Source organism: Theileria orientalis, chromosome 2, assembly GCF_000740895.1.
Source record: "Theileria orientalis strain Shintoku DNA, chromosome 2, complete genome".
Classification (NCBI taxonomy): domain Eukaryota; phylum Apicomplexa; class Aconoidasida; order Piroplasmida; family Theileriidae; genus Theileria; species Theileria orientalis.
This window is the reverse complement of record NC_025261.1, coordinates 1,566,338-1,579,865: the sequence shown is the minus strand read 5'-3', so window position 1 is coordinate 1,579,865 and position 13,528 is coordinate 1,566,338. Positions and strand designations below refer to the sequence as shown.

General features: G+C 42.0%; 6 protein-coding genes across 6 annotated transcripts; 1 reads left to right on the top strand and 5 right to left on the bottom strand.

Moving 5' to 3' along the window:
• Positions 1-329: 329 nt before the first annotated feature.
• On the bottom strand, positions 330-1,130 carry TOT_020000750 (uncharacterized protein; the record flags this gene model as incomplete). The annotated part of the gene is made up of 2 exons (XM_009692501.1): positions 330-766; positions 851-1,130. 2 exons carry the CDS (start codon positions 1,128-1,130, stop codon positions 330-332), a joined length of 717 nt encoding a protein of 238 aa, XP_009690796.1.
• Positions 1,131-1,438: 308 nt separating this feature from the next.
• TOT_020000749 (conserved hypothetical protein) lies at positions 1,439-5,839 on the bottom strand (the record flags this gene model as incomplete). The annotated part of the gene is made up of 4 exons (XM_009692500.1): positions 1,439-1,925; positions 2,577-3,297; positions 3,730-4,658; positions 4,743-5,839. The coding sequence occupies 4 exons, from the start codon at positions 5,837-5,839 to the stop codon at positions 1,439-1,441; spliced, it is 3,234 nt and encodes a 1,077-aa protein (XP_009690795.1).
• A 198-nt stretch (positions 5,840-6,037) lies between these two features.
• On the bottom strand, positions 6,038-8,421 carry TOT_020000748 (uncharacterized protein; the record flags this gene model as incomplete). The annotated part of the gene is made up of 2 exons (XM_009692499.1): positions 6,038-6,996; positions 7,068-8,421. The coding sequence occupies 2 exons, from the start codon at positions 8,419-8,421 to the stop codon at positions 6,038-6,040; spliced, it is 2,313 nt and encodes a 770-aa protein (XP_009690794.1).
• A 147-nt stretch (positions 8,422-8,568) lies between these two features.
• TOT_020000747 (farnesyl-protein transferase beta subunit) lies at positions 8,569-10,458 on the top strand (the record flags this gene model as incomplete). The annotated part of the gene is made up of 5 exons (XM_009692498.1): positions 8,569-8,673; positions 8,709-8,736; positions 8,767-9,268; positions 9,329-9,613; positions 9,693-10,458. 5 exons carry the CDS (start codon positions 8,569-8,571, stop codon positions 10,456-10,458), a joined length of 1,686 nt encoding a protein of 561 aa, XP_009690793.1.
• A 333-nt stretch (positions 10,459-10,791) lies between these two features.
• On the bottom strand, positions 10,792-11,184 carry TOT_020000746 (conserved hypothetical protein; the record flags this gene model as incomplete). Its single annotated transcript, XM_009692497.1, has 1 exon — positions 10,792-11,184. One exon carries the CDS (start codon positions 11,182-11,184, stop codon positions 10,792-10,794), a length of 393 nt encoding a protein of 130 aa, XP_009690792.1.
• Positions 11,185-11,305: 121 nt separating this feature from the next.
• TOT_020001086 (uncharacterized protein) lies at positions 11,306-12,910 on the bottom strand (the record flags this gene model as incomplete). The annotated part of the gene is made up of 1 exon (XM_009692496.1): positions 11,306-12,910. One exon carries the CDS (start codon positions 12,908-12,910, stop codon positions 11,306-11,308), a length of 1,605 nt encoding a protein of 534 aa, XP_009690791.1.
• Between the last annotated feature and the right edge of the window lie 618 nt (positions 12,911-13,528).

Below are 13,528 nucleotides of genomic sequence, written 5' to 3'. Positions count from 1 at the left end.
TGTTTTAATATTGTTATTGGCACCTTGTATTTAATATTGTTATTGGCACCTTGTATTTAATATTGTTATTGGCACCGTGTATTTAATATTGTTATTGGCACCGTGTATTTAATATTGTTATTGGCATTTTGTATTTGGTATTGTTACTGCCAACATGTATTTAATATTGTTATTGGCATTTTGTATTTGGTATTGTTACTGCCACCTTGTGTTAGATATTGCTAATGTGCCCATTCATTTCGGCTTATCACAGCTATTAAGTATACAAAGTCGTTCGCACGTATATATATATATATTGTACACCATATTTAACCACACTGTTAGTGTTGTTATCCTCGTTTCCTTTTTTTCAGCTGGCGCTGGTACCAGCCTTTAGACCCCTTAGTCTTTTCACTTTGTATTTCGTTGTACCTCTTGTTCACCCAGCCCTTGTCGTCCTTCAACATGCTTGTTATCAAGCTCGGCTTCTTTCTCGTTCTTCTCCTGCCTTTCGACTGACTGGTGGAGCCACTCGGCGTCGACTTGCTGCCGTCCTCAATGTTGCCAAAGTTTATGCTCTTCGACTGGCTGACTATCTTCCCTATTTGGAACTGCCTGGGCATCTCTTCCAGCTTACTCTTCGTATTTTTGTAGAACCTTTTGGGATCCACGAATCCTCTCAGCTGTATTGACTTCCACTCCCTCAAAGCTGTGTGAGTCGGCTCAGCCTCCCTTATCGCGGCCCACTCCTTCTCAGTATCATTCTTTTTATCTGACCTTTTATATTCTATTGATTTACTGGGACTTACAGGGGCGCCACTCCTGGATTTGCTTCTGGTGACGCCGGTTGCATCATGACCATGGGAGTAACCAGTGCTGCGACTGTCAGTTTTAGAAACGCTGTTGAAGTCTCTTTTTAAATAATTATTTAAATCTAAATTCAATTTAACATCTATATTGGTGTTAGCGGCGTTTTCTGGTCTATCACCAGTTGCGCCAGCGGCTGTGACTTTGGGATTAAGCGTAGAAGCTTCACCCGAGTTTGACTCAACAGAGTTAAAATAAAGTCTTCTTAACTTTTTTGAGCCCAAACTTCCAAATTTAACCAGCTCCAATTGCTCAGGGGTCAGAGATGCTGTGTTGGAATCCATCTATGACCATTTATCTTCTACTATACAATGTTCACTCATCAAATCATGTTAAAAACATTTTATAAACTATAATACAAGATCATAAAGTAACAATCTAATAAATAATTAACGTTTTACTAATTCTTTAAGCAACTATACACCACAGCTACTACTTATATTATTGACTTTTAATCATATTTTCAGCACCCCTTCACTTACCACGCTCAATATCATCTCATTTTCTATTAAACAACAAGCATACATTCATTTGTGTTCGTACATTCATACGCGTGTGTTTATTCCTACATAGATGTGTACGTGAGTGCTATTTACATTGATTTAGCCGTTTTAAGCTTTATTTTATTGTATCTCTTCGGCGGGTCTGTGTGCATCTTCCTTTTTGCGCATGGTGTGTCGTAGTATATTGTCGACGTCTGTTCGTCGTAGTCGATGTATATTACTTCCGGCCTGTGTATCACCTTGTATATCTCCCCTTCCAGTTGCACATACTCCTGTCCCTCCAGTATGTCGTCTGGGCACTTGCACTTCGTGCTCACTGCCTCGTGCGTCTTATTAAGGTTATAGAAGTTAATCTTCGTCCTGTTTGTAACGTCATAGCTCATTTCCTTCAGTTCTTTACACTTCAACTTAACGCTGTACTGCCCCTTTACGGTCGTACCATTCGTACCATTTGTGACTGTAGTGCCATTTTTCTTTGCACCGGAGTTATTGCTATCAGTAGAGTGATCGATGGTCGTACTTGAGGTATCATTGGCCGTATCATCGGAGTAGTTTTTAGTGTTAGCGGTAACCTTACTGGTGGTCTCAGCAGAGTCCTTATTTGTTGCAGCGTCGCAGTAGTTTTTATTGGTAGCAGCAGAGTCATTGGCTGTGTCGTTATATCTAGAGGTTGTGTTATTCGTACAGACGTTGTATGCATTGCCTTTAAGAAACTCGTCAAGATCGAACACTTCTGCGTCAACGCTAGTTATATATACTGGTGCTGGCTCTGGAACTTTTGACCTGGATCTCGATCTTGATTTTGATCTCGATTTTGATCTTGATTTTGATCTTGGTCTTCCTCGTCTTCGCTTACTTTGTACTGTGTTTTGTGATTCTTGTTCAGAGGCCTTTTCTGATTGCTGTTCTTGACGCTCCTCCTCCACCAGTTCTCGGTCTTCTACTACATCCTCGTCTAAATCCTCAGCTACATTTTCCACATTTTCTACTACATATTCTAGGTTGCAAACATCTTTGTCCTCAACCACATCTTCTACTGCATCCTCTACATTTTCCACATCATGTTCTACATCTTCGTCTTCTTCATCACTGGTAACTCCGTTTTTACCATTAATATTTACATCATCGAATGTGCTACTACTCATGGTTACATCTTCGTCTGTCACACCATTGTCTACCACTCCTGTTTTTCGTCTTCTTCCGGGCCTGGGCCTCGACTCCGTCGACTTTCCAGCCAGAGCGGTTTGCAGAATTGCGAAGTTCGCCGCCTCGAAGTTGATTGGCGACAGGATGTAGGCCCTGAAGCTGTACGACGGCCTCGAGACCTGTATCTTGCTCGTGTCGCAGTTGACCTTCGTGTAGTTCGTCAGGTTCGCCACGCTCGAGACCACGATAAGGTCTTTCTCGAAGACCGTGTACTCGCGGTCGAACATCAGCAGGTTCGTGTACCACGACTCGCACTGCCCGTAGCGCGTTCCGAAGTGTTCGCCCGGCCTGATTTCCACGTCGATTCCCACCAGGAGGCCTGCGACCTCTCCGAACTTCGCCACCTTGAACACGTTTACGTAGTGCTGGCACATCTGCGGGAGCATCCAGCTTTCCAGGTCTATGTGCTCCAGCGGCCGCCACTCCTCGCACACTGGCAGGTTATCTATTCTCATTCCTACTGACTGCAGCATCTTCTTACTCGGGGAGAATATTGTCATTTCTCTGTCCGAGCTCGACTTGTTGAGTATGTTGCTTGCGTCTGGGAAGAAGCTCGGCACGAACATGGTTGAGACTCTGCAGGGTATGCTCTTCACTTCGTCCAGGAATGCCTTGTTTTCGAAGAGTATTCTTCTCTGGAAGTCCAGGAAGACGTCCGCCACTCCTTCCTGGCTTGCGAAGTCTCCCAGTATTTCGCTGATGACCATGTCGTAGGGCGGGTACGCCGGCAGACTAAGCTCCACTCCTTCGCCGCCGGCCCTATTTCCGCCGTGGTCTCCATTCAGCGACTCGACCGCCGGGTCGTACTTGGCTTTCTTCGGGCCGGCGCTCGTGACCTCGCCGTTCTTGTCGCAGTTCCCGCTGACGCTTCCTCTCGCCAGGTTACTGCTACTACTTCTTTTCACGTTGGTCATGCTGTGCGTTCTATCGTAGTTATCGGCGCCACTTGCAAGGTTAGTGTTGCCGGCAAGGCTAGTGGTGCTTCCAAACGTAGTGGTACCGTTGCCCGTGACGTTACTGATTCTATGACTGCCGTCGCAGTCTTCGTTTGCATCGTAACTGGAGTTGTTCTCAACAATGCTGCTGATAGCACTCACGTTTTCTGCAATACTGCTGGCAGAGGCTTTGTTCGTAGTCGTGCTGTCTGCGCTGTTGTTCAGACTGACGCTCGCACTCGTGATCGTGCTCGCCGCGTTGCTGTTTGAGCCTGCGAAGTACTCGTTCTGGTTAAATATGAACTGCTTCGAGTGCGTGTTGAAGACCTTGATGATGTTGTCGAAGCCGTACGCTGCCATCAGCTTCCCTGCGAGCCTCGATGCGTGGTCTGACACTTCCAATGCGTCCACTGACTTCGCTCCTGCCTTCAGTGCGTTCATTGCCAACACGCACATTGGCCCCGTTCCTATCTCCAGTATCTTTTTGCCTGTGCAGTAGTACTTGACTCCTCCATTAACGCTGCTGATTGTGTCTTCGCTTTCGTTGTAGATTGAGCTGTCCAGGTTGACGCTCGTGCTCCTCGAGTGCAGCGAGTCGCTGTAGCACGTGTTCAAGCTAGTTTCTATTTGCGGCAGTACGGAAAGCCCGTTTTCGTACGCCATCCCTCCCGTTTTATAGTCCAAATTCGACGTAAACTTGCTGTGCAGCGTCTCCAACTCCTTAAAGCTCTTTTCGAAACACTCGTTCAGCCCTCCGTCTATGCTTTCCAGGTTTTCAAATCCTCCTTTGTACTCCAGCCCTTCTTCAATGCTTCCTCCCATGCTTGGCGTCGTATCATTAGTGCCAAAGTTTCCTCTAATGTCGGCCGCATCACACTCCTCGTTATAGTTACTAACATCCGTGGTCGTTTCCATCGCAGCATTATTTCCACCAATCGGTGCACTCAATGTTACCATCCCCTGTGCTCTACCTTCCATGTCACCATCCACCGTACTCTTCACACTCCCAATGATCGTACTGTCCACATTGGTAGTGATCACATCGTCCAAGTCACCACCCTTAGTAACGTTCACATGGCCAACCATCATCCTATTCATGTCAACGGCATCAACAGTGCTATCAATGTTGTTGACTTCTATATTTACCATATCCTTCTCCATGCTATCACTCGTAAAAGTGCCTTCCAATGTGCTCTCCTCTGTCTCCATGATTCCTTCCACTCTGTTTCTTCCACTTGCCACTCCTGGTGACTGATCTTCGCTGTAGCCTGTCCAGAATATTGCTGCTCTGTAGTAGTGCACTCTGTCGCTGTCCGCCACCATTGCCTCGTGGTTCTGCAGTGCGAACTGGTTACATATCGACAGCGTCGTCGGCTCCTTGCTTCTGAACTCCGTCGCGTCTGCTATCTTCTTACTTATGAAGTCTTCTATTTTATTCTGCAGGCTGTAGTTTATTGGCCAGCTCGGGTTTCTTCGGTCGTTCATTTCCATTTCGTAGTAGTACTTGAGCCTTCTGTTCAACAGATACCTTGCGTTTTCCAGCTTCCACGCTATATCGTCCTTGTTACTCCACTCAACGCTTCCATCAACTTCCCTTCCTTGCACTCCACTGCTATCATACATGTTACCACCTCCTTCTCCGATCCTTTTCTCCTTGGAACCAATTCCATTCTCGTCTATCTTCCCATCTTCTTCTTCTATTACTGCAATCTTTATTCCAGTGCCGTGTGTATGCACACTCGAATACTCTAATCCTCTTTTTTTATTTTTTCTTTTCTGGACGGTTTTACTTTTTTTCCCTGTCAAATATCCTTCTTCCGTATTGTTCAATTCATTTTCTTCATACATTATATTGTATATTCCATTTCTTTTACATTTATTCCTTCCTTTCCTTTCGTTTAACATATACTCCTTACTTGTATTTACCTTTCTTCCTTTTATCATAATATATTCATCGTTTTCTAACAATACTTTAGATATACTTCTATTTTTCTGTTTTCCGTTCCAGTTTTCATGCTTTTTTTGCAATTTATTTCCTGGATGTTGATTGGGACTTTTGTTGAGTGTTTTACGGCCTCTGGTCACATTTTTCTCGTCCATATACGGTTTTTGCTGTTTTCCACGATCTTTTTTAGGCCTTCCTTTACTCCTAACTTGCACAGCTTCTACATTTTCATTTAAACTCTCTTCTTTCTCGTATAGATCGCTAACATTTCTTCTTCGCATACTATAACCTCCGTATAGCCACGTCAAATGCTTTATCAATTTCATATCTTCGTCTGAGATGTCGCCATGATATGAATTTTCATTCATTTCCATGGGCCGTGATTGTTGATTTATACTATTCATTTTATGTTTAATTTATGCGATATAATATGTATTTCCCTTCCCTTTTCAAAACTATTATTTTTTAATATTTACATTGTTAAAATGACCTATTTTGTTAAAAGTGTGTTATTACTTTATCTCGTTTCACATTTACACAAATATTAAAATTGAATCATAATTAAGGCACGTTTATACATTTTTTTTTACAAAACAACCAAGTCACAAATTAAAATTATGATTTAAAAGATTTAATAAATCCTCTGTAACTTCCACTTTTATTTTTTCTGATGATTTGTGAGGTTGATATGTTTTCCAATCCAGCTCATCCAGTTTAATCATTATTTTATATTTTTCACACATATTGTATACGATTTCTCTCTGTGTTTTCTTAATCCATTTTTCCACCAATTTTGAAATTTGGCCCAGAATGTACACAAAGTATGAGAAGCAAATTCTTCTTTCTCCTTCTCTTCCATGCCTTCCTACGGATTCTGAGAACATTTGGGACACCAAATTTTTTCCAGACATGTAACTTTCATTTTTCAAGACATCACTTTCACAATTGGCAGCAATTTTGTTTTCTAAGCTAATATTAGGTTTACTTTTCGTACCTGTGTATTTTGACATTATGATCATTATTAGGCTAGCCAGATCTGTTATGCCTCCAGACGTGCAAAAGGATATCCATTCTCTTTTTGAAAGTGTGTTTGTTTCCCAGTTCTCCCTCTTAGCTATTTTGAACAGCCTCATTAGATTTTCAAGTCTCCCTGAGCCGGTAATTCCAACCTCCTCCCAATCATCATCAATATCATCAATAATATTTTCGCAATTGATCGTTGGATGATTTTTATCTATGCCACCATTTTCAGTATCAGCTACATTTGAGGGAGTTTGTCTAACTTTACTGAGGTTTGGGCCGTCTTTGAAGTTCATTGCCTGCGAATCCTTTGATTTTTTAAGGAATTCGTATTGGTGTACTAGATTCAGGGCTCCAGTCACCAGAGGCACCTTTACCCTCAAATCCACAGAGTCTTCCTTGAAGTTCTTGCCATCAAAGTAGCTCGTTTTGAGGCTAGGGCAACTGTTTACCTCAAGAAGCCAGGCCTTTCCATACGAGTCAATTATCACGTCCAATCCTAGTATTTGGAAGTATCCGGGCATTTTTCTGAGATTTTTACCTAAAATAAAGATAATAAGGGTGAAAACAAGTAAAAACACTATTTGTATATACATATAGTGGCTTAAATACTCTTTGAAGTGGACAATCGGCTGTTGAGGTGGATTTCGGGGCCCACGGTACCACACACCAGTGAACAGATGTTGACAATTTGATTCCATATCTCCTTCTTATCGTAGCCTACGTCCTCGAGATTATCCAACACGGGAAAGAGTAACTGTTTGTTGTTCCTTTCATCGTCCAGGTCGCCCCTGTGGTAGCTTGAAACGTTGGATTTGTTGATGCTGTAGTTGGTGAGGTGGATGAAGTTGTTTTTAGAATTGTCCTTTGAAGGGTAACTGTACTCCTCAGTGCAGACCCTGACGAGCGAGTTCTTGTAGATGAAGGCCCTTGTTTCACCAATCAGCAGAAGGTAGACCCTGATATCAAATTTTTTGCCATTCAGCAGCAGGGGACGTGCAATGTACTCCTGAGCAGTGTAATTGAGGAGCATTTCGTCAGTAATATCATGAGGAACGGTCACAAGCTTTACACCATGGCCCATGGAGCCATTAGAAGGCTTAAATATAAGAGGAACATCTTTTTCCAGGGTGTGTAACACCCTCTTCAAGTCCTCAGGCATACTGAAGCTCTTAGGAAACCACTGATCATCTCCGAGATACACACTGTAGGTGTTCAAAAGGTGATAGAAGTAGCTCTTTTTGGTTATCTCGTTCATGTCTGGGTACTTATTGATCATCATCCTGGAGTAGCTTACACATTTATTTCTAGAAATCATGTCACACATTTGATTGAAACTAATTGAGAACCCGAACCAGTATATATCTCCAGCATTGTAGCTGCAACCCTTCCACTTTAGACTCTTTAAACAGGAGTTTAAAAGCGAAGAATCGTTCCTAGCTTCGGATAAATTTAGCACCGGTTTTATCTCATGGTACTGCTTTGCACACGATTCTGATATCCTAAAAGTAGTCTTCCTTGTAGGACCTTCTTTCTCTTTACACTTGCACGATTCCTTAATTTTAACTATCTCACACAACCTGGTGGAAAGAAGCTTGTTTAAAGTTGTATTCTTAGGCTTAGAGCTGAGAACACTGCTACTCCTCAACCTATTATTTTTGGAATATTTATCCTCGTTCGACAAAGTAAGTATTATTCCATCTATGTATCTTGCTATTTTCATATCAGTTTCATCATCAGCGGAGCAATTAAATGTATTATTTTCATGCCCGTTACTGCGGACAGCCTGGTCTGACCTTCTACTATTTTTCCTCTTCAAAACGGCTCCATTTTTATTTATATCATTTGCATAATTATCATCTTTATTAATTAGTAATTTTTTTTCAAATGTGTAGGCAATTTGTAGACTTTTGTGTCTCTTGATTAAGCTGGCATTGTCCCTTACACCATTACCAGAATACATCATTTCCTATTCTTTATATCGATGAACTGATTAAATAATTGTATTATATTTAAAGACATTATATTTTGTTATTAGTTATGTGCCTTAACTGAGTTCTTTGTCACATTCTATGTTGATTCACGTTTTAATTGTAAAAACGACGTATTGCCCATGGACTATTTAAGGAATAAACATTTGAACAGAGTAGAGAAATTTTTATTTAAACTGAATAATGTGATATTATTGGTTATAGATGGAGAGAGTTCGTCTGAAAAGGTATTCATATACACATAATTATAATTTATTCGTAGGACGAGGAGGATTTGAGTCCCGAGAATGGTTAGTTACAGTAAAAATATATTGCCTTAGAGGAATATATCATAGACTACGTATCGGAATTACTTATAAAATATGTCGTTTCGGTGTGCGAAGACGACGACTTGTCAGAAAATAAGGGCTCGGAGAACATAGAGGAGTCAGTCGAGAGTCAAAAGTTGGTTGAACATGATTGCAATGAGGTGTACTCGTCTAGAATAGCATTGGCACTCAAGAATCTTATTTCGTCAGGAGTTACCCTGCGCTCGTTTGATAGGATGACTGGCGCCAATATGTTCGGCTGTTCTGAAGAGTCTACAAGGAATGTAGCTACTAAAGGTGGCTCTCTCAATGCCAACTCTAGAACTGGTTGTGAATCAGATAAAGATGGATCAGTTAAAACTAAGTCGAATGAGTCTGTATTGAGCAAATTAGGTGAGCTTAATGAGGAGGCAGTGGATGACCCAGATGAGCTCGTTTACTCGAAGACTGAAGTGTCAAATTTGCTTAAATTTAGAGTCTGTAGACTAGTGTTGGAGTTCATTAGCGATGTGCCGTTTAATCGCAGTTACACAAAGAGTCATGACAGTGATGTTTTCAGTACCGCTGGTTCCAGTGAATTTGTACAGGGAAATTATGTCGGCATCAGGTACACGGAACACGGCCAGCACGTACTGAGACGGTTCTGTCACCTGTGCGTGTCGGTGTCGCCGTTTAAGTCTGAGAGGCACCTGAGGTACTTGAAGGGCCACTTGTCGTGCACTGGGCCGACCAAGATGATAAACCTGGGATACTTGGACTCCTCGCGTCCCTGGATAGTATACTGGGCCTTGCACTCACTGTGTTTGCTGGGAGAAGACATCGTCCCTTACAAGGAGAGGTATTATAACGCAGTTACATCGTTAGCACTCTAATTCGGAAGACGTTGTTAACTATACTAGACTTTGTTAACTATAGTAGACGTTGTTAACTTTCTTTAGGGCCGTTCAAACTCTCCTGCTGTGTTGGGATGAAGAGCGCGGAGGCTTCGGAGGCGGAAGGTTCCAACGGGGGCACGTGGCCACTTCATACGCGGCGATTTGTGTTCTCAGGATGTTGCACTCGCTGCACGAGGTGGACACGCGTAAGCTCCACTCGTTCCTGATGGACATGAAGCTGGATAGCGGCGCTTTCACCACAACCTACGGGGGAGAGTACGACACCAGGAGCACATACTGCGCCGTCGCCTGTGCGAGCATGACGGGCCTACTCACTGAGGAGCTCGCGAGAAACACAGCGGAGTTCGTTCAAAGTTGCCAGACCTACGAGGGCGGCATCGCTGCAGAACCGGGTCTTGAGGCTCACGCCGGCTACACTTACTGCGGAGTGGCATGTCTGGCACTGCTTGGGCAACTGCACAGACTCAACCTGAACAAGCTCCACTACTGGGCAGTGCGCAGAGTCACAAGTCAGTTTGGCTTCCAGGGCAGGCCTCACAAGTTGGTCGATTCCTGCTACTCCTTTTGGATCGGCGCCGTGCTACACATCGTCAGCAGTACCAGTGGTACTGGAAGAGCCGACGAACTGATCCAATTGCTCACCCGGTGCTACGTGCTCGCGGTTGCTCAGACTGGGGGCGGCTTCAGGGACAAGCCTAACAAGTCGCCTGACCTGTACCACACGTGCTACTCCCTATCGTACCTCAACATCGTTAGCCCAATAGCTAAACACAGACACGACGTTCTACTCAACGTGCTCGAACTGTAGAGTGCGTGTTTGTAACATACTAGGCTGAAGCCGGCCGCAACTTACTTAGATCATTCGCAACTAACATTAAGCCACTATTCACTGACTTTTGTTAGTTATCCAGCAAACAGCCTGCCTTTTTTCATATATGCATACGTTTATAGATACGTAGAGTATGATACATTAGTCGTGTTGCCATTTGGCTATGATACAAAACATCTATGGTTGAGTGGTGTGTGTACTGGTGGCGCATTAGCCAGGTGATTAGTTGGGTTGGTCTGAAATCCTCGACAAGAATACCAGGTTTTTGTGAAGCTTTCCAAAGTTCCTGAACGCGTTTAGTCCGTCTTAAACTTACAGCGTAAACTCTGGGTCGTCCATCAGCTGCTCCGTGTTTTCCATGGAGTCGTTCATCGCCTTCATTATTGAGTAATTTTCCAACAGCAGGTTCTGCACCTCCTCGTTAGTCACCTTGGGGAACCTCGAGGCGTACTGCTTCGATGGGTCCTTGGGATCTGCGCCTGAGGACGGGTACATTTTGGGCGATCCGTAGTCGTACTTCATATTTAACATTTTGTCCTTTGAAACCTTGGAGTTGGCCATTTTCCCCTTACTTCCCGGCTTCAATTCCTTACTTTGGTACGGAAACGACTCATTTGGCTGTTGGCCGTACTGGCGGTATGCCGCCTGAAAGCTGTTTGGCTGAGGAGTTACATATGTATAGTTGGGATTGCTGTTTTGACTCATTTAGGACAAATCAACTACTTAGTGTGACACAATAAGCATGAACATACAGTTTAAAACATGAATACAAAAAATATTAAAACAATTTGGGCTCAGCTAGCATCTGGGAGCACCATTAAACCTCCTATGTGTGTATATTTTCCGCAATGCTTGTGGACAACGTCAGCTCAATGAATTCTTCCACGCTTAAATTGTCGTTTCGATCGATGTCCGATATTATAAACTCGTCTATGATTTTATCGTAGAGTGAATTCTGCGATTTCAGCATGTTCACGAACTGCAGCCCATCATCGTCGGCCTGTAAGCCTTCTTGGTCCCCCTTCTGCTCCTCCTTGCTGTTGAAGACGCTCATCACATCATCAACGAAGCTGTTTAAATCTATTGAGGCCTTGGTAAACTCCTCAAATGATATAAATCCGTCGCTGTCGTGGTCGAACGATATGAACTTGCCCAAGTACGTTAAACCTTCATTAAGTTTCAATGAAATTAAGGCCTGTCTGTCTTTATTGTACATATTATCGCTAGGTATGTTCATTAAAGCGAGTATTTCGACCAGTTTTTTGGTGAATTTAAACCCAATATCGCCGGCCATAAAAAGCTTGTTCCTTAAGTTTAAATTTATAGCAAATGCATTTAAACTCATCATTATGTTTTCTACAAATGTTTTGGACTCTAAATCATCGGTGAATTCACTCAAAAGGTGTGAATACTTGTATTTTTGATGAGTTACGTCTCTGTTATAGGCCGACTTAACAATTCCGGAGTAAAGTGGCACAAACTCGAAAGAATAAGTCAAGAGTAGCTGAAATGAACTTAAAAAAATGGCGAGATAAGTAAACCTATCGATTTTAGGCTCAAACGAAGAGAACTCGGGACCTTCGAACCCGAGATTCCTCATGTGTAGGAGAGCCGCAGAGGCCTCCGGAAAGGACAGAAACAGCCTATAAATCGACTCATGAATAGTCCCAAAACTGTTGTAAATCAGTTCGGGGAACGCAACGCCAGACAACAGTTTAAATGGGTCCCCTACCAATGTAAGAATGTCGCTAGTCACCAATAGGTCAGTCGTCAACTCTGGCGATTCCGATAAATTTTCTTTGTTCTCACTCTCGTTTAAACTTAAAACACTGTTGATGACCTTTTCAAGAATTTTGTTTTTATTTAAACTGGATAGCAGCGTAATGTGTGATAATTTACCGTTATTTGGCAGCCTCTGAAGTAGTGCAGCCACATTTTTCCATTTCACCAGCTCCTCGTGACCGCCACTTAAATTTTGGTTAAACTTAAACTCGTTTCTAGTTTCCTTCAATGTATCGTTTATTAAAACACAAAGGTCGGCCAAAAGTGTCGATTTACTGACATTTGTTTTGTAGGAGTTGCACACTTCCATTATTAGGTATAATGAGGAAGGCGCAGAAGAATCTGCATTTATGACGATATCATCCTTAATTTTTGTAGTAGATATTAACAACGGTATATTATATTGCTTGTTTAAGTGAGTATTATTAAAGAACGGGTCCTCCATCGGGACCATTGGACAGACTATTCTTCCCAGTCCGTCCATATTTTCATTGTTACAGAAGCCGTCAAAAATTATCTTTGACAGTTTCAGCTCATTTAAATTAAACACGTTTGATACGATGAACAGGGATAACAAAAATAATGGAGTGAAGAAACGGGCAGCAAACGCCACCGATTTAGATAGTATCTTCAGTCCTACTGGGACCATTTTAAATATTTTACGGTTTTTGGAAAATATGTAACAGGTTTTACTACATTTTAAAACATAGGAAAATTTATTTTTTTGTTTATTAGGGCCTACACATCAGTTAGGCTTAGGAATGCACTTGGTGCGCTGGCCTAATAAGTAACGTCGTTGTTCCTTATTAGCCCATTACTATTAAATAACTGTTTTTACATATGTTTAGTCTCGATTGACCTTTTGATCTGTGTATTTTTGTCTATCAAAAAAATCTTTATCTTAATCATATATCGGGAACTCGGAAGGTTTATATTGTTCATAAATTAAAATTATAAGTATAAATTTAGCTGTTTATGAATATTTACTCAGTATCTGTACTACTTCTATATTTTCTCCATGGGAGGTTTTGAATATGTCAATTTGAGAACAAATCTTGAAGTAGTTAAAGTGTTATTCATTTTGATTACTATAATTTACTTATAGAAGCTCAAAAAATGTCAAGTGTGTTAATAAATAAAGTATTAATGATACGATATATTATGGTCATGGAAGGTTGTCAATAATACTCTTAAAAAACAAACTATAGATAAAAATACACAAATTTATAATTACAAGATTGATTTCAATCAATCAGATTATTGTTTT